This window comes from Paroedura picta, chromosome 6 (genome assembly GCF_049243985.1).
Source record: "Paroedura picta isolate Pp20150507F chromosome 6, Ppicta_v3.0, whole genome shotgun sequence".
In the NCBI taxonomy this organism is placed as follows: domain Eukaryota; kingdom Metazoa; phylum Chordata; class Lepidosauria; order Squamata; family Gekkonidae; genus Paroedura; species Paroedura picta.
In genome coordinates, this window is record NC_135374.1 from 80,450,437 (window position 1) to 80,475,075 (window position 24,639).

A 24,639-nucleotide genomic window follows, 5' to 3' on the forward strand; every position below is an offset into this window, starting at 1 on the left:
AGTTGGAATAGGGCCAATCAGGTTGGCCCTGCCCCTGCAGCTCCTGTCCTCCATCCCTGGACTCTAGCCTCTTTGCTCTCAGACATGCCTCAGTGCCTGGAGCCAGCAGCAGGTAAGGGGAGAGGGCCCTGGGCAAAGTGTCGTGGTTGAGGGCTTACTAACGAGGGCCTGCTAACAAGAGCCTCCCGGCCTGCTGACTGCCTGCTAAGGAGCTCAGTCCCGGGCCTGCTAATGAGCTGGCCAGCCCCCGCCCACCCCACTTGATCCGGCTGCGAGCTGCGGCCTAAAGCCACCTTAAGCTTCCTGGCTGGGGGCCAGGGGACGAGGCCATTTCAAGGCCCATTCTTAGGAATAGGCTTTGAAGCTAGTAATATAATATAATAATAAAATGTTAAAACAGTCAAGCCATCTATTGGCTAATAAAACTCATCCAATGCCATTGATGTAGCATTATTACTTCTAAATATTTTGTAATTGCCTGACCTCATGATGTTGTGGTTTCAGGGTTTGAAGTTGAACCATGTTTCAAACTTGTGCTTTCAACTGTATGGTTCAGCCACTGTGAAAGCAACAGCCCTGCACTATCCTGTTCCTCCTTGTAATGTTTAGTAATGCAGAATGTGTGATGTGAAAACATTGTATTGAAAATTTCCACTTAATGGGCTGCTGCTTATAGGAATTTCACAATATAATGACATCATGTCACACACTTGGCATTGCTAAGTGTTACTGAGAATTAGATGAGAACACACAGGTCTACAGCTTTCGGTGGCGAATCATGTGTCAGCTGCAATTACTAGTTCTGGCCTATAATCTCACTGTCTGTTTCCCACCGAGATCTGTTGTCTATTCATCACTGTTACAATTCCAAGTCTTATGTGATAATGTAGTATACAAGCAGATGCAATGGCATCACAAAACTGCATGCTTTTCGTACATACTTTTTTGGAAAACGCTTTGTCATTATACCTAATTCTCAGCGTGGCCAAATCTATGGATACTTATTTGCAGAGACTGGAGCCATAAACAGACAAGACTGATATTTCTACAAACCTGACAAAGGCCACAGTTTTACAGAAAAAAATAATATGAAATCTTAGAAAGGGATGGGTTTAATCCCCCTTTCAAATAGCATCCTGTACCTTTCTGAAATGAATGCCTTCAGTGGCTTGCTAAGTAACCTCTGACAGCTTTGGTTTTCTCTCAGTAAAAGGTAGGGTGAGGGAGCAGGGCCCTTTCCAGAGTGGCTTTGGCCTTTGACAGAGGACTCAGAGGGGCAGGCCTGGCAGCTTGCTTGACTAACTCCGGCCCAGCTACTTGCTACTATTCAACAACAGTCACTTCACAGATGCCAAAGTAGTGATGAGAGATCTGTATTGAGATTTGGGAGACCTAGAATTCCCATTCTACTATGGAAGCCTGCAAGGATTCCTGTAAGGATAAAATGAAGCAAAAGAAAATGCTGTAAGCTGGAAAGGCCTAGTAACTGGAACCTCATAGAATTTTCTGAGGGAGAATCTGCCAGAGTGAGGGAAAATTGAGGGCCAGAGGTGGTACATGAAGTTATTAGTTGGTGGGTGGGAAGGACAGAAGGAAGCAGGAAAAAGTCATGGGAAAAAGGAAATAGTGGGGGAGGGGGAAAATGAGATACACCCAGCAAGTCCTTGCGGGCCTTTTGCTTGTACTATCTTATTCTGTTTCATGTTCTTTCTTGATACAAACCTCTACATGCCTCTAAATGTGAAGGCCATTATTACTTTGACTGTGTAAGGTGCTAGATTGTTTGTATTAAATGAAATGATTGGCCTGTGGGTCATGAGAAGGAAGTCAGGGACTTTATGTTCAACATTCACATTAGAAGGGAAAATACTGTTCAGATGTAGTGATTAGGACTCAGATGTGGGTTAAAATACTGGCTCATAAAAGAAACTGGATAGTCTTGGGTGAGTCACTCCCTCTCAGTCTAAGATATGTCATAGGGGTATTACAAGGATAAAACGGAAGGAGGGAAAACGTGCATGCCACCCTAAGGTTCCTCAGCAGAATGAAATTTGATGGACAGAAATGTTTGCTAGACCATTTGTTAGGCTCTGCAAATGTCTATCAAAAATGACTTTGGAAAATTATCCAGAATTGTTTCTTAAACAACAACAACTTGCTTGAATAAGCAGCCAATTTGTAGGTGATGCCAATAATAATTTAATTCATTTTGAGATTTAAAAAAAATAGATGAAAGTAAAGGTGTGCTTAAGTTAATTGATAGAAATGGGAATTTTTGCTCACATTTCACCGGAACTTAGCCTGACATGAAAAGTTTTGCATTTATTCCTCTCCAATTATTTAGGCATGTCAAAATCAAACCTGATGAGCTTAAGCTTTTGTTATATATGTCACAAGGGAGAGCATGTTGAAAGGGGGGGGGGGGAAATGACACATTCCATGATGGCAGCCTTTCTTTTCACAGCCAAAATGAAGCATCTCAACTTGTCATTTGCAGCCTGTGGGTTTCTGGGGATCTACCACTTGGGGGCAGCAACTGCTCTCTGCAGACATGGTAAGAAGTTACTGAATTCTGTGAAAGCCTTTGCCGGTGCTTCTGCAGGAGCTTTGATTGCCACCCTTCTTTTGACAGTGCCCGAAAACATAGAGGTAATTGGGAAAATACTTGTAATTTTATTTGAAAAATTAACTTTAAATCTATTATTTTTGATATTGTCTGTGGCAGTTGATAGACACAGAATCAGAGCTTTTGTTGGCTTGTTCCAGAGATAAATGTAATGTTGAAAAGACAGATTTGTGCAAAGCATGTTTCAGATTTATTGGAAAACTTGTGAATATCTTGTGGTTAGCATTCTGCAAGATTATACATGGAGAGGTAGATCATGCTGGTAGAGATATCTGACACTTGTTCACACAGTTTATCATTTTCACTGAATTACTTTATCATTCAAGCTGGAAAGTATGCATATTAGTTGACAAGGGTCGGTTATGCTCAACAGGAAAACTCAAAAAAAGTCTGCAAAAAAGACGTTTCATTTTTTGATTCTGCATGTGGCAGTGGTTTCACCATGGAAAAGCCATCAGAGAATTTTTGTTTATGAATTGCACTTACCCTTCATGGCATTTTCTGCATCATTTCCTTGCAGTATTATAAGCTTGCTATGCCAGGATTCTTTCCTTTAAGTTGCTTCCAGGGACACTGCTTCTGGTGTGCATAAATGTTATTGTGTTTTTTGTCTCCTCCCCAAGCTGCTTTATACCAATGGCTGAATGGAAAGCCCATGAACTACAATTCCCATGAGGCTCTGCCAGCAGTATTTGTCGGTCAGGTGATATTGCTGCTGACTACAGCCTACCAATGAGCTCCGAGAACAATGGATGAAGTACTCTCCCACTTGAGGAAAGCTCTCTCAAGTGCGTTTTTAAAAGGGGCTATTTAACAGCATCAGTGATCTGACGACAATTAAAAACTGTGAATGCATAACCCACTAAGGAGTCCAGTAGTTCCACATTCAAATTTCAAATTTCAAAAAACCTTTAATGGCATATAAAAACATCATGAAAATAGGGATAATTCATAATTAATTGATAAAAATTGCATAGTCTATATTAAAAAAAAGCAGCAACCAACAATAGATTCCTCCAGAATGACCAGCAATCAGTAATTTCCACCTACTGTAGATGCCCCTAGTCTAGAACTGATTCTTGCCTGGGCAACTGCCCCTTTGTTTCACAGTAGCCAAGAATTTGGCCACAGCTAACAAATGTCTAATGATTCTGTCCATAGAGCCAGAAAGGTCCACAATAATAGGAACAATAAGTCATTGTCTAAGCATAGAATGCAATGGGCAATAAAGTAAAATATGTGGCACTGAATCAGGCTCTAATTGGCAAAATTTACAAAATCTGTTCCCAATCGGTACATTGCTATATCTGCCTGCTAGAATAGCTGAGGGGAAGATGCTTAATCTAGCAAACATATCATGATGAAGCAAGCATAAAAGCATGATGATAGAGCAGGTTAATAAGACTTTGCATATAAGTAGCTCCCTGACCTGTATTGGAAGTCAGGCCGAAAAAGCGGGGGGAACAAGTCCGACTGATTCCTAATTCGATGGTCTGTATCTCTGTCTAATAATATTGTATATTTGAGACTCCTCAAAACCATGAATGCATAACCCACCAAGGAGTCTAGTAATTCCCTAGGAAAATCTGGCTGGGCAGCTATAACATGTCTCACTAGTAAGGAAACCGATGAGTCAGCACATCTCCCCACTGTTTGGGCTGCTCACACTGCCAGGAATTTGGGAGTGACCTTTGATGGGGCTTCCTCATGGTTAACTGGCCATGAGATGGCAGGATCTGCCCATGCTGCATTGACTCTTCTTGAGAAAGGAATTGTATGGCCTCTTTCTCCAGTGGTCCCCAACCCCCAGTTCGGAGACCGGTACCGGTCTGTAGATCAGTCGGTACCGGGCCGCGGTTCCTTCTCATCCTCCTCCCCGGCTGTGGCCTCGTGAGCTGCCCTGCCACTCTGCCGCCAGCTCATCTTTGGTGCTCTCCAGCAGCCGCTATGACTGGGGCTCCCCTTCGGCGTGACACTGCGCAGCTGCTGCTGGCAGCACCCCCCATTGGGCAGCGGGAAGTCAGGGGCACCGGCAGAAAAGCAAGTGGAGCAGGGGCTCAAGCGGTGGCAGTGACGTTCCTCAGCAAAAGACTACCACTCCCTGAGCCTCAGTAAAATTGTCAAGCGTTGACTGGTCCCCGGTGATAAAAAGGTTGGGGTCTACTGCTTTAGACCTCCAGCTATGACCATTTGACATGCAGTTTTCATTCACAGGTGCTATACTCTTGAATATTTTGGGCAATTCTGACTTTGATATCCTTGCCTTTAAGAACTGCAAATTAAGCAGGTACATAGCCAACCATGGTTCTTTACTTATAAAGGGATGACTATACACTGTTTTAATTCTTAAACTTTCCTTCCCATTTTTTCTTGTAAGAACATAAATATGATCAAGTTGGACAGAAGTTGAGGTGGAAATAATTGTCTACAGTTGTGGAATAAAAATTTCCCCTTCAGAAATAGAACTTGCTGATTACAAGATCATCCCTGATTAACTATGTACTGCAGTATAGCTTTGAACGCTAACAACTTTTATGACTAGACAATTCAGAATAATTGTCATCTTGTTTAAGATACTACCCAGCAATGTTCTTTTCCATTAGTTCCTGCCGACTGAACTGAATCCTAGTTCTTCCAGTGTAGTTCTAATCAAACATCATCTCTCATTTGATGCTAAAAAAACCTCCAGTCTAGCACAGTTGATCCCAGTGTGTTGTTTCCTCCTAGTATCACTATCAATAGCATTCTTCAACCCACACACACCAAAAGCCTTTGTAAGTCACTGGATAGGAATCAATCTTGTTCATCTAATATTTTCTCTTAAATTTCAGTGCTGTAGATATTGCCCATATGCTATCTGCAGCTGTTTAAGCTGATTTTGCATTTTTATGAGCATTAAAGCAGTCTTAGTAAATTACAACTTCTAGCCTGTGACATTAAAAATAACTGAAAATTGCCACCCACAGTTTCCTGTGATTTAAACCGGCATGGTTCTTTCAATATATTCTAGGGTTTCATTGCTTGTGAAGGGTCTGCTCAGCTTCTGTGCTTTCATTATGTAGAATTTTAGGTGTAAAAATAGTGATTCTTATAAGTAAGAATATTATTAGGATTACTTTTAAGAAAGTCTATTGTGAAAGACCTAATGGCAGAACTGTATGATGATGAAGCAAATGGGCCCACTCATTGGAAATACTTTGTCCCGTATATTCCATTCCTACAGATTTTACAATGTGAGAAGTCTTTGTTCTTTGTTGGGTTTACTCTAGTCAAGGTAGGCATAGCTGATTCTGTTCTACATGTAATGGCCAGCTGCAATATATGTATGCAAAGCCCCAAGAAACAGGGCTTCCTGTTGTGTTTATCAGTGGGAAATATTTTGTGTATGTAATAGGAAGTATTTATGAAAGTACACATATAAGACACTTACAGAAAACACTGGGAAATCCCTGTGCCAAAACACTTCTGGGCCACAGCCAAGAAATGTGAGCTCGTTATAAAAGGTTGGTATTCTGAAAAAGGTGCTACTGGGCCATTTCTGTAAGGTTTTGTTTATAGATAGACTTCTAATCCATATGGTGGTTGTAGTTTCTTAATAAGTGCATTCGGTATGGGGATGCTGAAAATTTCTCTAGAAATATGATTCACTGCTGAATGACTGTCATGAGTGTCTCAGATAGACTTGTATCAGGTTTTTCAGATCTGCCCATGTGCAGTGTCACTGGTGATTTAAATTGATTAGCAGCCCTTTGGACATCATTAGCGGCTCCTTAGATGAACACCAAAGGGTTGGATTTTATGTAAACACAGCATTTATTTATGACTGATTTACAGGATTTGTGACTGATTGGTCTATTTAAACAACTGGCTGCTTAGTGCAGTAGTTGCTCAGCAAGAACAAGAGAGTAGTAGAACTTAAAAGGCCTGTGTGAGAAGGAGAATGCATGGAAAGCCAGTTGCTCCATATTGCACAGTGAAGCAAAAAGCCAATCAGCCATGAATGGGTCGATAAACAGTCAAACCGAGCACTGAAAAATCAGCTCCCTGTGTGCTGCTGATAAACAGAATGTGGGCCTCACAGATGGCTATTCAAGCATCCCTACTACTCTGTAAGTTGCAAGTAATGATAGAGGAGGGGAGTTTAAACAAATCCCTTTTGTCAGTTGTTTCAGTTCTCATATTTTCCTTTTTATTCTGATTTTATTCCAGTTCTGTTAGTGACTAGGCAGTGGCTAAAACAGGAACATGCATTGGCCATTAGGTGTCTCAGAGTGCACAAGGGAGGCAATTAAGTATATAGCTGTGTTAGTCTGCTGCATCCAGAGAGTCTTTTGACACCATTAAAGCCAAAAGATTTATTCTGTCAGGAAGCCGCAGTCCACTTCTTCAGATGCACAGTAGACAGGGAGATTTATCTTGACAGCAGAAGGTCAGGGATGGGTATGATATTTCTGTGACTTATCCCCCCGCCCCCAATTTACAAGTAATCATTTTAACATATTTTAAACAAGCATGTGTCTAGCTGAGATAAACATTTCTGCATGTATGTATACATTCCAGGAATGTGTAAAATTTACGCATTCGTTTGCAGAAGAAACTAGGAAACAATATTTGGGAGCACTAACACCAGGCTATGATCTTATGACAAAACTTAGGTAAGTTTTGGTAAGTACTCTCTTGAAATTAATTTTGGGTAAAAATTCCAATAAATGCTGCTGAGGAGATTCTGTATGGATGGCTCTTCGCAATGAGGGTGAGAAGATGGAGCATTCTTTCCCTCCTAAATTATTGAGAAGTTGTTAAATTATTAAGGCTGACTAATGTTTATCGTTCTCTTTTTCTGTAGGGGCAGCATTGATTCAATTCTCCCTCCCAATGCTCATGAGATAGCAGAAAATCGCCTCTTTATATCAGTCACTAGTGCTAAAAATGGAAGAAATCATTTGCTTTCAAATTTTGCCTCCAGGGAGGATCTTGTTAAGGTGGGAGACTCGCATATCACTTCTATAAATGAAAATGCATGAGTGTCTCCAGGGTCCAAGAATTTGGATTTTATTAACTGTGGCCTGAGCACTCTTAGTTTTATTCACCCGAACAACTGTGTTACTGTAGAAGGACTGCTGATATGTTTAAATTGCAAACAGAATCACCTAATATTTCTGTGAACCTTTATAACTAGGGGCCTTTTTTATTCCTTGAGAAATAATAGTTCCTTGTCCATTTTATGCATGCATGTGTAAGTAAACAGGACATTTCCCCCCCAGACCATATGCCAAGGCAGAGGTTCATATATTAGGCAGAATAAAAGGAATAAAGAGTTGTAGGAAGTCATCATTTCAGTCTGGTCAAGGAGAGCCATGTGGTGAAGGGGCTTCCACCTGAACTGTCAGTACAGATTTGCATCAACATCAAAGTTTTTGGCCAGGTTCCTTTGAACTATCTGGTTGTATTTATTTATTTTTGGTTGATGGCATTGTGCATCCCTGTTTGGATCACAGGTATGGTGCAATGACTCATTGATCTGAAAACTGTGTCAGGATCAATAGGAAATGTATGTGAAGCCTAGCCATATTTCTTTCCTGCTCTCTGTCCACAAAGAAAAGGATACATCATACTAAATCATGAGCAGGAGGATTTAGATTGTTACAAGAGAATCTACCTTTGTTCAAAACAGATAGCATACAACTGTTTTTTATTTACTTTGATATTCAACTGAACTGAAGAATGTACAGACTGAAAGGTTTTCAGTCCCTCTAGCAAAGTTTGCTATTAATTCAATATTTTCATTGAAGGAAAGGAGTAGTCTTTTTCTACAGGGAGACTGATCTCTGCAGCCTGGAAATAACCTGCAATTCCAGCAGATCCCAACTGGAGATTCACATCCCTCAACCTCTCTGGGGCCCAGCTTCCCAGCATGGGACCCAGCTTGGCCTCTGCATTCTGTCTGTTTTTCTTTTTTTTCTCCTCTCTTGCTATCTCTCTCCCCCTCCCTCTTATGATCTATGCTTTTGCCATGTTGCTAGCCCCCAGGAAGGCCACAGTGCAGGTGTGTCCATTATTTCCTTGGGTGCAATGGGCTTTACCTCTAGTATTAGATTGTTGTTGTTGTTAGGTGCGAAGTTGTGTCCAACCCATCGCAACCTCATGGACAATGATCTTCTAGGCCTTCCTGTCCTCTACCATTCCCCGGAGTCCATTTAAGTTTGCACCTACTGCTTCAGTGACTCCATCCAGCCACCTCATTCTCTGTCGTTCCCTTCTTCTTTTGCCCTCAATTGCTCCCAGCATTAGACTCTTCTCCAGAAAGTCCTTCCTTCTCATGAGGTGGCCAAAGTATTTTAGTTTCATCTTCAGGATCTGGCCGTCTAGGGAGCAGGCAGGGCTGATCTCCTATAGGACTGACCGGTTTGTTCGAGTTCAAAAGCCTCAATTCTTTGACGCTCGGCCTTCTTTATGGTCCAACTTTCACAGCCATGCATTGCAACTGGGAATACCATAGCCTTGACTAAACACACTTTTGTTGTCAGGGTGATGTCTCTACTTTTTAGGATGCTGCTTAGATTTGCCATAGCTTTCCTCCCCAGGAGCAAGTATCTTTTAATTTCTTTGCTGCAGTCCCCATCTGCAGTGATCTTGGAGCCCAGGAAAATAAAATCTGTCACTACCTCAAATTCTTCCCCATCTATTTGCCAGGATTTGAGAGGGCTGGATGCCATGATCTTCGTTTTCTTGATGTTGAGTTTCAAGCCAACTTTTGCACTCTCCTCCTTCACCCGCATAAACAGGCTCTTTAGTTCCTCTTTGCTTTCTGCCATTAGAGTGGTATCATCTGCATATCTGAGGTTGTTGATATTTCTCCCTGCAATCTTGATCCCAATTTGTGACTCCTCTAATCCCGCCTTTCTCATGATGTGCTCCGCATACAAGTTAAATAGGCAAGGAGACAGTATACAGCCTTGCCGAACCCCTTTCTCAATTTTGAACCAATCAGTGTTTCCATGCCCGGTTTTCACTGTTGCTTCTTGACCTGCATATAAGTTTCTCAAGAGACAAATAAGATGCTCTGGTATTCCCATCTCTTTAAGAACTTGCCACAATTTGTTGTGCTCCACACAATCAAAGGCTTTAGCATAGTCAATGAAGCAGAAGTAGATGTTCTTCTGGAACTCCCTAGCTTTCTCCATGATCCAGCGTATGTTAGCTATTTGATCTCTAGTTCCTCTGCCTCTTCGAAATCCTGCCTGTACTTCTGGTAGTTCTCGGTCCACATATTGTTGGAGCCTAGCTTGTAGGATTTTGAGAATAACTTTGCTAGCATGAGAAATTAGTGCAATGGTGCGGTAGTTTGAACATTCTTTGTCATTGCCCTTCTTTGGGATTGGAATGTAAACTGACCTTTTCCAATCCTGTGGCCATTGTTGAGTTTTCCAAATTTGCTAGCATATTGAGTGTAGTATTAGATAATTCTAGTTTATCTAGCCATTCTGTTACTTTTGGTGAATCCTGTTCTTTCTTAGTTATTAGCTATAATTATTCTTCTCGCTGTGATTGCATGGAAAAAACAGCCTTCCGAGGAATATTAACTGGTATTACTTAATAGCAGTCATGATACATCGAAAATTTAATATTTAACATCTTTTCTAAAATAAATGCGGCACAGACTTACCTGGAGCCCGCCCATTGACGCTGCAGAGTAGTGGGCGCAAAGGAGACACGCTTCCGGTGTTGCTCCAGCAGCTGGGCAGGCAAGCGTGGCACGCAAAGCGACACGCAGAGGAGAGAGGGGCAGGCTCCTGGTGCCCTTATAAGGATGCCATGTGCAGGAGCCCAGCTCTCTCTTCCCCCGCAGCAACCGAGCGGAGAAGCTTCCCACCCACCCACCCTGTTATGTACTGGTTGTGTTGAATTATTTCAGAAACAGTTATGTTGGCCTGGGGTGGCAGGCTTTCTTGTATGAATTCATCACAGCTGGGGGGAAGGTTTCGGCATGGGATAGAGCCTGTTTTGGGGGGAGTTCATTTGAGGGCATCTAACTCCCCATGGTTAGGGGCCCCCATAAGGGGTGGCTGGCTGCGAGCAGGGCCAACCCAGCGGGGGAAGGCAAATGGCTTGCAGGGCCAGGTGGCCTGGGGTGGGTGCACTGGAGGCTTGCGCCTCTCTTTGGCACCCCAGGTGGGTACACCTCCCTTGGATGGGACTCAGCAGCAAGGGGACCCATGTTCCCAGGGGTGGAACTGGGTGGCTCCCATGGTGCTGCTGTGGTCAGGGTTCTCGTGGTCTGTTGATCACATACACAAACCTTTATAATTATTTTACATGACCACCACATATGATAAAAAGATCCAACCTGATCCTTATGTCTCCAACATTTATTATCACTTTCTTTAGACATTTTGCTAATTAATTTGGGTGTAACATACAATCTATAAAACACTTTGTACCAATTTTCTCTTAATAGCTGACATTTTGTATGTTTTAGTATTTTGCCCGACAATAATTCCCACTCGTCTAATGGAATGTTTTGTTTCAAATTCTGCATCCATTTGTTCATACAATTTTTTATGTTCGGTTTCATATTTTAACAACAGCTTATAAATTTGCCCTTGTAAATGAGGTTTAGAATGGAATATATTTTCAAACTTGAGTAGGACAAGAACAATGTCTATTTGCTCTTTAAATTCTGCCTTAAACCTAGCTGTGATCTGATGATATTCAAGCCATCGAATATTTATCCCGTCTTTGTTGAGTGACTTTTCCCGTTGCCATCAGCAGTTCTAAAGAACCTATTCTCTTCTGTTGTGCTTTGTCATAATAGGCCTCAATTGGAGATTTAAACAAAGATGAATTTTCAGTTATTTATTCCTGATACTTATTAGCATAAGGGCCCAAGGATTTAGGTCCGTTTTTTTCTTGACCTTTTGTGTGAGCCATAAAAGATTATGTAAACTATCTTCTAACCCACACTTTTCAAATAATAGGCTTCTTGAACTCGGCTCAGCGATCCAGTCTGTGAGCCCTGATAATGCAGTCGAATGTAAATAAAGTTTTAAAAAATCATTATGGAACTGGCTGGAATGGGCATTAAACAAATAATAGTACCTCAAAAAGCAGTGGGATGTGTTTAAGGCGTGCCAGAACAATATTTTGGAAATAAAAACACAGAAATATTGTGCATAGATTAACCCTTTTCAGGCCAAAATGCCTCCAGAATGGGGGAAAAGGGAAGAAGTATTCCACAGTTGCTGCATTTCATACTGAACAGAGGTTTTCAGTGCAGTGATGGGTAGTTGTTACCATGGGCATTTCCACACATCTAAAAAATAGCGTTATGCCAGCATAATGGCATAGTGCTAAAAATAATCGCACCTCCAGCCATTCCTCACCTTTTTCCTGTCTATAATTCATCCCACTGTTTTTTTTTTTTTTTGTGGTATTCTTGTCTGTTCCAGCAGCATTTTGGCCCAGAACAGGTTAATAAAGGGGTAAGAGTTCAACTTTTTAATTTCTAAAATATTATTCTCAAATGCATGTAATTCATCCCACTGTTTTTTGCAGTATTCTTGTTTGTTTAATGCCCATTCCAGCCTATTCCAGGTAATTCTGGCTTTTATCCTGTCCCATTATGGTGTGCAGCAAGATAAGATAACATTTCCCTTTTTTGATTTCTCTCTTTACCACATGTTTCTCATTAATTTCCATCTCCCTTCACTTAATTTTTCTTTACTGCCCGCTTTATTTTCACTTCTTGGTCTGAAGACCTTTTCATCCCTATTCTGCATAGTGAAGAATGTACTTAAAATAGTATAGTGGCAAACCATTAATATTATGAACAGAAGTGGGGAGAACAGTTAATATTTCTCCATATTCTAACAAAGTAATACAATGATATTTTTCCCTAGGGATGTTAGCCTCCATGTGGGACCTGGGGGTCTCCTGGAATTACAGTTTATTTCCAGATTAGAGATTAGTTGCCCTGAAGAGGGTGGATTCTATGACATCGTACTCCACGGAGATCCATGTCCTTCCCAGGCTCTGTCTCCAGGACTTTCCTAATCTGGATATGACAACCCTATTCCTGCTTCCTCCATCCCTTACATACATGATAATGAAGCATTTATCTGTTTTAGTCAATATACATGTGGAACAGAAGTTATAACACCCAGTTCAGGCACTGGATTATTAATCATTATTGTGCTGGTGGAAAATCTGATAGCCCTTTGTAAAAGATGTGTTGTTATATGACAAATTATATAGTTTAAAAATATTATTAAAATAGATTTATAACACAGATTATACCCAGTATTTTCCCCCAGTGGGGGCCCAAAGCTGCACTGTTCTCTTATCTTCCATTTTACCCACACAACTGCCTTGTGTAGGAGATCTGGTTGAAAATGTGTTCATTGTAGGTTGGGGATCTGAATATTAGTGAAACATGGCAGGTTGCTTAAAAGATCTCTTATTCCATGTTGTCTATCATGAAGATAACCTGGATCAGAGTGTTCCAGGTTCCTTGCTTCATTATTGGCATTGTAACTTCCATTATTCTGAGGTTATTGGACGGTTTTTAAACATGTAGCATCATTTTCTGAGTTATTTTTGCTACAGAGACCCTTACCTTCAATTCCTAATAGCACTGGGTGGTAGTAGTTTGTCTCATTTAGGCCAGGATTTTCCAATCCCTTTCCGTTTTGGTGATAAAACTCCCAGAATCATCCTGAAACTTGTGGCCTATTTTGAATTTCCTAGTTTCATTCCCTTTTGAGTTACACCTGCCAGTTTGGTGTAGTGGTTAAGGTGTAAGGAAAGCATCTGGGAAATCCAGGTTCAAATACTAACCTGATTTATTCATATTTCAGAAGCTAAGCAGAGCCAAGCAGAGGTAGGCAAATGTCTCTTGTCTTGAAAACCCTATAGGGTCGCCATTAGTCAGCTGTGACTTGATGGCAAAAAATAAAAACAAAAAAATAGAGGAATTGTTAAAATATTATCTCCTCTGGGAGCCAAATAGGCTAGGTATGTCACTGGTTCCTATGGCTTTCCTTGAAGTGGTTTAAACCATCCAATGTATTATTTTCAGAAAAGAATTTTGCTGAAAATTAAGCTATATTCAAGAGCTGTTTTAAGGCCTTATTTATTATCTAGTGCTAAAAAGACACATTTTCAAATGACTGAAGATGAAACAAGATGTCCAGAGGGCCATTGTTCATTAGACAAGGCAAGTAACTGGGGTTATAGATCTGACCTTTTCTTGAGAGGCAACAGATTCACGAGACACATATTTCTTAATATATTATATCAAAAAATGAGATCCAGGCCAGAACTGGTAGGCTAAGTCAACATAATTAACACATATAATTACCCAACATGGTCTGTCAAAGTTGTAGAGGGAAGATGGTATAGCAGTATATGAGGATCTTACTGTCAAAAATGTTTAGCGTGGCCAATTAGAAGTGCATATTTGAAAATGGGTTAAAATGAATAATCTATTAATGAAAGCATGAAGCTCTTTGTATGTTTGATTGTTTTTGTGCCCTTCTTCTGTAGGCTCTACTAGCCAGCAGTTTTATTCCTTTGTATGCAGGAATCAATGCAGTGGATTGTAATGGAGAGGTCTGTGATTCTGTTTCCTGGCTTTTACAAGTTATATTGCATTTGCAAATGCTGAAACTTTAGTAATCAGATGAAATATCAGAGAATGCTTCTATACCTGTAACAAGCTCAATTTATACATCTTTATAGAACAGGAGGCTTAAAAACTTGTTTTGCTGTGATTGGCACCCATTTCATCCATAATATACAAAAGCACTGCTGTCACGGAAATTAATTTTTTTGTGAGAATCAGATTGTCACAGATTATGTGGAAACATGCGCTGTCCTCTTACTGTCCTGGGTGTGCCTGAAGCTGTGCCATAGTCCTGAGGCCATTGAGGTCACAACACTGCATTACGTCTGCAGCAGCCTCTCTGAGACATGCCCCAGCCTCCAGCCCATTTCTGGGAGACCTCCAATGGGACGCAACTATGATTGAGATATCTGCAGTACACATAGCCATATCCAAGCAGGAGTCTCACAGCCGTGCCCAGTCTCCTGCCACCAGCCCCATAGTCCACGAGAGCAGTGTGTGTGGTAGGGCCGGGGCACAGTGAGAACCTGGCTTCCCGCCACTTGGGCCATAGTGTAGGTCAGTTCTGAGACAAAGATGCCACATTCATTCCACTCCATGGTAGAGCATGCACCTGACTTTCTATCACTTGGACCAGAGTGTAACTCAGCTCCCAGGCACAGGTACCACATTCACTCCCCTCCTGCACTCTGACACATACCCAAGTGATGTACCAGAAGAGGGTCAGCTTCTTGATGGGTTAAAAAAAGTGCCATTGTGTTCGTTATTCCAGGGGTAGTCAATCTTTGGTCCTCCAGATGTTCATGGACTACAATTCCCATGAGCCCCTGGCAGCATTTGCACTTTATTCCATTAACTAAAACATCTCACTAGAGTTAGCCCTGTAAGCTCACTAGAGTTAGCCCTTTTAGTATGACGGAACTGAATAGGACTTTCTAGTCCTCCACACATAACCTGTATTCACATTGAATCAACACAGAGGAGAAATGAGCACCATTGTGCTGGTCCTGGCCCTTGCCAATGGATGTCTGGCTTGTGAACACAGTATCTACATACAGAAAACATGTACAAATATGTGCACACTCCCTTTGATCATGAATGTTTTAAAAACAGCACTTCCATTTGTGGAGACTTAAGTTATGGGTATAAATTCCCTGTAAATACAAGCCCTGTTGATAGTCATGAATATGCTGAAGGTGGGGCCAGCTTGTTTGTACCTGACCCCTTTTTATATTTGTTGATTCAGAGAATGAAGAGCTAAAGAAAAGCTCTCTCCAGAACTTTTGTGCGAAGATATGTATGATAGGTTTTACATAGCTGAGATACCTTATTATACAAAACTCATTGTTGCCATAATATTGTCCAGAAAATATCAATATATAATATCTGAGGGACTGCCTAGCAGGGCTTTGCATTCAGTGGGTATGAATCTGTTGGTGGTCCCTGGCCCACAAGAAGTATTCCTGAACTCGACCAGGGCCTGGGCTCTAATTGAGCTTGCACAGTTCTGCAGAGCTTGCAATATGGGCCCTGGGAATTTGGTTGAGGCCAGGTGTCAGCTAAGATCAGTGGCCCCTCCTCAGACTGTCTGGGACATTAGGCCTTTCCCCCTTTGTTGTTGTTGTTATGTGCGAAGTCATGTCCGACCCATCGCGACCCCATGGACAATGATCCTCCAGGCCTTCCTGTCCTCTACCATTCCCTGGAGTCCTTTTAAGTTTGCACCTACTGCTTCAGTGACTCCATCCAGCCACCTCATTCTCTGTCGTCCCCTTCTTCTTTTGCCCTCGATCACTCCCAGCATTAGGCTCTTCTCCAGGGAGTCCTTCCTTCTCATGAGGTGGCCAAAGTATTTCAGTTTCATCTTCAGGATCTGGCCTTCTAAAGAGCAGTCAGGGCTGATCTCCTCTAGGACTGACCGGTTTGTTCGCCTTGCAGTCCAAGGGACTCGCAAGAGTCTTCTCCAGCACCAGAGATCAAAAGCCTCAATTCTTTGACGCTCGGCCTTCCTTATAGTCCAACTTTCGCAGCCATACATTGCAACTGGGAAGACCATAGCCTTGACTAAACGCACTTTTGTTGTCAGGGTGATGTCTCTGCTTTTTAGGATGCTGTCTAGATTTGCCATAGCTTTCCTCCCTAGGAGCAAGCGTCTTTTAATTTCTTTGCTGCAGTCCCCATCTGCAGTGATCTTGGAGCCGAGGAAAATAAAATCTGTCACTATCTCTATTTCTTCCCCATCTATTTGCCAGGAATTGAGAGGGCCGGCTGCCATGATCTTTGTTTTCTTGATGTTGAGTTTCAAGCCAACTTTTGCACTCTCCTCCTTCACCCGCATCAACAGGCTCTTTAGTTCCTCTTCACTTTCTGCCATTACAGTGGTATCATCTGCATATCTGAGGTTGTTGATATTTCTCCCTGCAATCTTGATCCCAATTTGTGACTCCTCTAATCCCGCCTTTCTCATGATGTGCTCCGCATACAAGTTAAACAGGCAAGGTGACAGTATACAGCCTTGCCGAACTCCTTTCTCAATTTTGAACCAATCCGTGATTCCATGTTCAGTTCTCACTGTTGCTTCTTGACCTGCATATAAATTTCTCAAGAGACAAATAAGATGCTCTGGTATTCCCATCTCTTTAAGAACTTGCCACAATTTGTTGTGCTCCACACAATCAAAGGCTTTAGCATAGTCAATGAAGCAGAAGTATATGTTCTTCTGGAACTCCCTAGCTTTTTCCATGATCCAGCGTATATTGGCAATTTGATCTCTAGTTCCTCTGCCTCTTCGAAATCCTGCCTGTACTTCTGGAAGTTCTCGGTCCACATATTGTTGGAGCCTAGCTTGTAGGATTTTGAGCATAACTTTGCTAGCATGAGAAATGAGTGCAATGGTGCGATAGTTTGAACATTCTTTGGCATTGCCCTTCTTTGGGATTGGAATGTAAACTGACCTTTTCCAATCCTGTGGCCATTGCTGAGTTTTCCAAATTTGCTGGCATATTGAGTGTAGCACTTTTACTGCATCGTCCTTTAAGATTTTGAATAGTTCAACTGGAATGCTGTCACCACCACTAGCTTTATTGTTGCTCAGACTTCCTAAGGCCCATTTGACTTCACATTCCAGGATGTCTGGCTCCAGGTCAGTAACTACCCCATTGTAGTCATCAGGGATGTTAAGCTCGCTCTTGTATAGTTCTTCTGTATAATTTTGCTACCTTTGCTTAATCTCTTCTGCTTCTGTGAAGTCCCTACCATTTTGGTCCCTTATCATACCCATCTTTGCATGAAACGTTCTCTTCATATCTCCAATTTTCTTGAAAAGATCTCTGGTCCTCCCCATTCTATTGTTTTCTTCTATTTGTTTGCACTGTTCATTTAAGAAGGAATTCTTATCTCTTCTAGCTTTTCTCTGGAATTCTGCATTCAATTGGGTGTATCTTTCTCTTTCTCCCTTGCCTTTCACTTCCCTTCTCTCCTTAGCTATTTGTAAAGCTTCCTCAGACAGCCATTTTGATTTCTTGCATTTCTTTTTCTTTGGGATGGTTTTAGTTGCTACCTCTTGTACAATGTTGCGAACCTCCGTCCATAGTTCTTCAGGCACTCTGTCTGTCAGATCTAATTCCTTAAATCTATTTGTCACCTCTACTGTATATTCGTCGGGGATATGATTTAGTTCGTACCTGAGTGGCCTAGTGCTTTTCCCTACTTTCTTCAATTTAAGCCTAAATTTTACAATAAGCAGCTCATGATCTGAACCACAATCAGCTCCTGGTCTTGTTTTTATTGCCTGTATAGAACTTTTCCATCTTTGGCTGCAGAGCATATAGTCAATCTGATTTCTGTGTTGACCGTCTGGTGATGTCCATATGTAGAGTCGTCTCTTGGGTTGTTGGAAAAGAGTGTTTGCTATGACCATTGTATTCTCTTGACAAAATTCTACCAGCTTGTGCCCTGCTTCATTTTGTACTCCAAGGCCAAACTTGCCTGTTATCCCGGTTATCTTTTGGCTTCCTACTTTAGCATTTCAATCCCCCATGATTATAAGCACATCATTTTTTGGCGTTGCTTCTATAAGGTGTTGTAGGGCTTCATAGAACTGATCAATTTCATCCTCTTCAGCAGCAGTGGTTGGGGCATAGACCTGGATCACTGTGATGTTGAATGTTTTGCCTTGGATTCGAACTGAGATCATTCTGTCATTTTGGGGATTGTATCCCAAGACTGCTTTTCCTACTCTCTTATTGATTATGAAGGCTACTCCATTTCTTCTGCGAGATTCTTGTCCACAGTAGTATACCTGATGGTCATCTGAATTAAATTCACCCATTCCTGTCCATTTTAGTTCACTGATTCCTAAAATGTCGATGTTCAGTCTTCTCATTTCTTGTTTAACCACATCCAGCTTGCCTTGATTCATGGATCTGACGTTCCAGGTTCCTATGGAATAAAAATCTTTACAGCATCGGACTGTCTTTTCACCACCAGTTACTTCCACAACTGAGCGTCCTTTCGGCTTTGGCCCAGCCGCTTCATTCATTCTGGCGCTACTCGTACTAGCCGTCTGCTCATCCCCAGTAGCATATTGGACACCTTCCGACCTGAGGGGCTCATCTTCCGGCGTCATATCGTTATGCCTATTGGAACTGTCCATAGAGTTTTCATGGCAAAGATACTGGAGTGGTTTGCCATTTCCTTCTCCAGTGGATTACCTTTTGTCAGAGCTCTCAGCTATGACCTGTCCGTCTTGGGTGGCCCTGCACGGCATAGCTCATAGCTTCACTGAGCTACGCAAGCCCCCTTGCCACAACAAGGCAGCGATCCTTGAAGGGGGCCTTTCCCCCTAATACATCTTAATTCCCTGAGGCACTGGATGGGGATGGAGACTCAGAACAGATTGGGGGGGGGGGAATAGTACTGGCATTGAATGAAGAATGAGTTTTAATGTAGGGATTGTTTTATGTTTTGTTGTGGGGGTTTTAATGTTGTAACCCACCGCCAGCCAGCTTGCTGGGAGTGATGGGTAAAAAGCCTAATGAATAAATAAAACAGTTTTTCCTCAGAAAAGAAAACTAGTTCTGGAATTTTATGGTAAATTGTGTATTAAGAATAATTAAGCTAGACTTTTCATCTGAGAAGAGATTACAGTTTATTATGAATTGTCACAGTCAAATATTTGACTGGAGTTCGAGACCTAGCCAAGTTCTTGGGAATTGCAGATATATATTCCCAGAATTCTTATTGTTCCAAGCAACACTGTCTTCTGGAGATTAGATGGTGCTATTTTTTCAATGTCCAGTGTTTCTTTAGACTTTTAGGCACTGCTCTAAGGGCTCCAATGAAAACTGGCATGATGGTCTTCTTCTACCAGAAACGCTCTGACTCGTTAACTCTTGGCATTTTGTGATCTTCTCCTTTCGTTTCTATTCTGCTGTCTCCAGGCTATGTCAACAATCCAACTCCCATTTCTCAATTTAAAATTATGATATCAGGAGTGTTATACTTCAAGTGAAATTCCCTGGCCTGTCTTTCCAATCTACTTACAACTGGAAGTCCAAAAGAATCTTTGTTTCATCATTCTTCATTATCTTGTCCGGTTTGTGTTCCCGTGAATTTCTGGCTAATACTTCTTAACAGAGCTGCAACTTCATTGAGATGTTCTTTATGGAACGTTTGAGAAATTTTGCTACAGGCACTGACCATGTGATTAATTGTTTCATCCTTTGAAAAAAAAAACAATAATTGCTGTTATTGCTGATCTTCTGAATCTTGGCTTTCATACTGTTCATTTTGAGTGACTGTTCTTGTCCAGATGGCATGAGACCTATTTCTTTCTTTAAGTGCCAATTTTGGAGTACTTTCCAGGTGTTTTAATTATAAACTTAGTTTTCTGTTGTCTTTCAAATATTGCCCATGCAAGTGCGTTTCTTTCCAATTGCCAAAGTGAGTTTTGATTCCAGTCTTTTCTGTTATTTTGGGGTTCTGTAAGCTTTAATGTCTGCCTTGTGAACTTCAACTAGAAGCTTCTCTTTGCTTTTCTTAGTGTAGTCATTCAGTTCTCATTTTTCTTCAACTGCTTCCTTTAACTTACAGGAGACCTCTTCCACCTAATTTTCTTGGTAAGTAAATAAGATGAACCTCACTTCTGTCATTTAGTGAGTGATGCATCATTATCTCACAAGTTTTTCTTCCATTGTCTCTAATTCTGCTTATTTCCAATTGATAATGCCAGCTGTGTATTTTAGAACTGGGATTGCCCATGTGTTAATTGTCTTTACCTTATTGCCTCTATTTAATTTATTTGATGAGGTCTCTTTAGGTCTTAAGCAGTGCTCCTTGGGTATTTTGCTTAACAAAGGTATGTTTGATGCTGTCAGCTTCCATAATCTAATATATTTGTTTTGTATCTTAATTTCTTCTTGTTCAATGATCTTTCCTCTTTTCAGTGCTAATGCTGTGCATTTGTCAAGCCAAATATGCCTATATTTTTTACTGAATAGTCAAACCATATTTAGTATAGAATCAATGTTATTGTTACTTTATCACTACTTATTCTATGCTACATATGTCATCTTTTCCACATACCACGAGTTTAAAAGAAATACAACTCACAATGAAAGGTACAACTTTTCAAACATTTTAAAGTCACCCATATATAACAAGTGTGAAATTTCCTGGCCTGTCTTTGAAATCTGGAATCCTAGGCCTGCGCTGTTGAGAATAATTGTGAGTGGTATTAGGACAAAGACAAAGAGCATGGTGATAATGAGTCTCCTTGGGAAATTCCTCATATGATATTAACTGTTCCAGTTTCTTCATTCACTGTTACTCGTGATGTTTTTGATAAAAGTTATTACAGTTCTGTCTACAATTTCTAGTGTTTTCAGGATATGTATTTGAGGAAGTGAATCAAATGCCTTCTTGTAATCAATCTAAGTAACATTTAAGTTGATTTTCTAAGACCATTTCATCAATCAGTTTCTTTAATGCTTCAGGATTCGTCGAGAATTCCTTTTTTTCCAAGGAATTGGAAATTCCAAGGAATTTCCTGAAGGAAATTGAATTGAGTTGTAGATATTCTAGAATGTGAAATGTCCTTCCAGCTGTTATCCAATTTTTTGTTTTCCATTATTTCTTGTTGGTTGACCAATCTTCTGCTGCTTTTGAACAGAGCACATTATTAAGCCTTTGCACAAATCTTGGATGAAGATGTTAGGTTTTTTAATGCCTGTAGCCATGGACTTCATCTCTTTCAGGTGCTGTCCAACTTTTCCCTTTCTTCAGCTTTTTCTGTAGGCTTTCCAGGGTTATTATAAGATCCTGCATTTGGTTTCCTTTCTGGATGTGGTCCAGATGGCGTTTTTACTGTATTTTACTGTATTTACTGTGCATTGTCATTTAGTAGGTCATAAGCTTTGAGGAGCGTCACAAGAATTGTGAAGAATTAAGAATGGAATATGACCACATATGTTTTGGAAAAGTCAGTGAATTAGTTGAGGACTTACTGTGCAAGTCAGGAAAAAGAAGTTCATTCTCAAAATTGAATGCTTAAAGTATAGCACAAGATTGCTTTTGGTCACTATCCCCGGAACATAGCATTTGTTTTGAATATTTGTAGCAGGATGTTATACTTCCATACATTTCTTAGGACATTTCTTCTTTCTGTTGCATGCAGCATGAAAGTATATTGGTGTAAGTCATACAAAACCAGAATAGATTCAAATGGGTAGCCGTGTTGGTCTGAAGTAGCACAATAAAATCAGAGTCCAGTAGCACCTTTAAGACCAACAAAGATTTATTCAAGACGTGAGCTTTCGAGTGCAAGCACTCTTCTTAAGACTAGAATAATGAGCTATGTTGAATACTGATGCAGCATCAACCAAATTGAGTTTTACTTTCCACTAGAAATGGATTGATGGTGGGTTAACTAATGGCCTCCCCATCCTGCCAGTGGGCCGGACGGTGACAATTTCACCCTTTTGTGGCCGTCTGGACATCTGCCCACAAGACAGAGGACGTATAGATGTCTATGTCAAAGTGCCAAAGCAAGATTTAATGGTAAGAAAACAAGATAACAGCCAATAATAACCTTTCCAGGCAGAAAGTTATTGTGTATCCAAGCCTACTCTCCCAACACTCAGGCCTGTTATTTCATTTATGGGCAATACAAAGGGTTGTTATTGAAGAAAACATGTTTTTTAATGTTAAGCTCTGGAGGTTTTACAAGTTACTTTTGGGGCATGGACTGTCTTTTTGCTGTTTAGCTCAATGACTTTCATAATTCACAACTCCAAGTGCTTTTTATGTATTTCAAATGACCAAGTGCTTCCAGTTTTTATGTATTTTGATTATTTCTATATAAACGAACCAAATTCTACAACATTTCACATAATTAAAACCAGATTTCACTGAGGGAACAAACCAAACAAAAAGGTCTTTATTTACTGGTCAAGGCAGCGGAAAGGTACAGAAGAATTTTCTTGGGAAGAGAATTCTACAGTTAAGGGGCATGAGTTAGAAGGCCCTCTCCTGGGGTGCCACTGCCTAATCTCATGCCCTCCCCACTCCAAATGGCCAATGAAGGGCCTAGAGAGGGTGGGAAGGTAAGGGGCCCATGTGAGTGTATACATGCCTATGCTTCCCAACCATATTCTGCATGATCATGTATGGGGGTTATTGAAGCCTGAAGAATGTTTCAGGGGTTTCTCAGTGGTAAAAATGATGAGAGAGGCTGAGTTAAGGTAATTAATATGGGCTTGTATGTATGTATGTGTATATATATATATGTATGTACAAATACAAATGGGTAGCCATGTTGGTCTGAAGTAGCACAATAAAATCAGAGTCCAGTAGCATGAGCTTTCAAGTGCAAGAACTCTTCCTCAGACGAAGAACTCCCTGCAGTGGGACTATATAGCAAAAAAATAATACAGAATATATAGAAAGAAATATTCCCACTGTTATGTAGGGAGTTCTCAGTTTGAGGAAGAGTGCTTGCACTCGAAAGCTCATGCCTTGAATAAATCTTTGTTGGTTTTAAAGGTGCTACTGAACTCTGATTTTATTATGTGTATGTATGTTTTGATTTTATCCCGCAAAATGGCAAAACACTGGTCCAAAGGCCAATGCATCTATGAAGCTCACTGTACGTTCCTCAGTAAGCAGTTTTTTAAAAAGGTTGTTCTTGGGACATGCCATGGTTGTTCTTGGGACAAAATGGAATAATCTTTAAAAGCTGTCAAGAAAGTTAAAGATAGAAAGATGATAAAGGATAGTAATAAATAGCAAATGTTGAATGTCAGAACTTGTCACTGATGAAGCCTGAATCGTTGTATTTGATCATATAGAAATAAATAACCAAAGAAAATGTGATGTCATTATAATTAAGAATACACACTTCTGCTGTGTATATATTTATGCTGTGTTCATGTGTCTTGCTTCTTGGTTCCAGTTATCCATAGCCAACTTCATAAGACTACATCAGTCTCTATTTCCACCAAGCCAGAAAAAAATGGAATCACTGTTTCAAGATGGATATGATGATGCCATACTGTTTTTACTGAAGGAAAACTGGTTTGAATAGATTCTGTGAATTGAAAATTAACAAAGTCTGAAGGCTGTCATAGCAAAGCTACACTGCGTGGAGCCCAAGGGATTGCTGTCACATTTTCTGTTTATCTGAAATGACTACCATAGGAACTGCATCTGTCGCTGTCAAGAAAGTGTTATATATAGGTGTGTCGGCTAGAATTGTAAACATATTTGTATGTAATGGATTTGTACTTATGCAGTAAGTAATTGTTTGGGGGCAGAATAATAAGCACAAGAGTTTGTTGGAGGGGTGTAGAATGCTTATTACCGCACTCAGTGATAATTCGAGAAATTCTAAAATATGATTGCCAGCATTAATTAGCTTTGAGATATCTGTTCATGAAAATCCACAGCAAGCCGTGTATTTCTGCTCTTTCAAAGTAATCCCATCTTTGCTTCCATTAATTGAGTTGTTCTTTTTTTTTGTTTTTAAATCTGCTGCATGGGGTTTTTTTTAGTGTACTCTCAAGCATGAACTCTGATTACAAAGAAACTGTGGGAAACAAAACAGCTTAATTGCCTATCTTTTAATTGTTACACATATATGTTTTGCCATTAGTGCATCTTGTTCTTCAAATAAATTGCAGAATTTTTTGTATACTTTTATTTGCATAAGTCTTATAACTTTGTTTCCATATGCAAAATAGTTTGCGAAATTACAGTTTTAAAGGAATCCTAATGGACTTATTCTGTGATGATATCTTGTGAGATTTTTTTTTCTGTGAAAATTTGCAATATTCTAGATCAAGCAAGCCCTGACTGGGATGGCTCAGGCTCGCTCAGTCTCATCAGATCTCAG

General features: G+C 40.6%; 1 protein-coding gene across 6 annotated transcripts; it reads left to right on the top strand.

Annotated features, from left to right (window-relative positions):
- Positions 1–1,280: 1,280 nt before the first annotated feature.
- PNPLA4 (patatin like domain 4, phospholipase and triacylglycerol lipase) lies at positions 1,281–24,373 on the top strand. 6 transcript variants are annotated; one of them, XM_077344255.1, is made up of 7 exons: positions 1,281–1,433; positions 2,465–2,649; positions 7,187–7,281; positions 7,473–7,608; positions 14,171–14,236; positions 22,155–22,307; positions 23,701–24,373. In XM_077344255.1, exons 1-7 carry the CDS (start codon positions 1,412–1,414, stop codon positions 23,830–23,832), a joined length of 789 nt encoding a protein of 262 aa, XP_077200370.1. In that variant the 5' UTR covers positions 1,281–1,411; the 3' UTR covers positions 23,833–24,373. The 6 variants fall into 6 exon arrangements, with proteins under 6 accessions (XP_077200370.1, XP_077200371.1, XP_077200375.1 ...); XM_077344256.1 differs by having other exon boundaries at positions 1,281–1,421; XM_077344260.1 differs by having other exon boundaries at positions 1,281–1,421; positions 2,465–2,554.
- Positions 24,374–24,639: the final 266 nt, after the last annotated feature.

Coding starts and splice junctions, on each gene's coding strand:
- PNPLA4 (XM_077344255.1), top strand. CDS start 1,412: ATGGAAGCCTGCAAGGATTCCT. Junction 7,609..14,170: donor CCAGGGAGGATCTTGTTAAG/GTGGGAGACTCG, acceptor CTTCTTCTGTAG/GCTCTACTAGCCAGCAGTTT. Junction 22,308..23,700: donor TGCCAAAGCAAGATTTAATG/GTAAGAAAACAA, acceptor TCTTGGTTCCAG/TTATCCATAGCCAACTTCAT.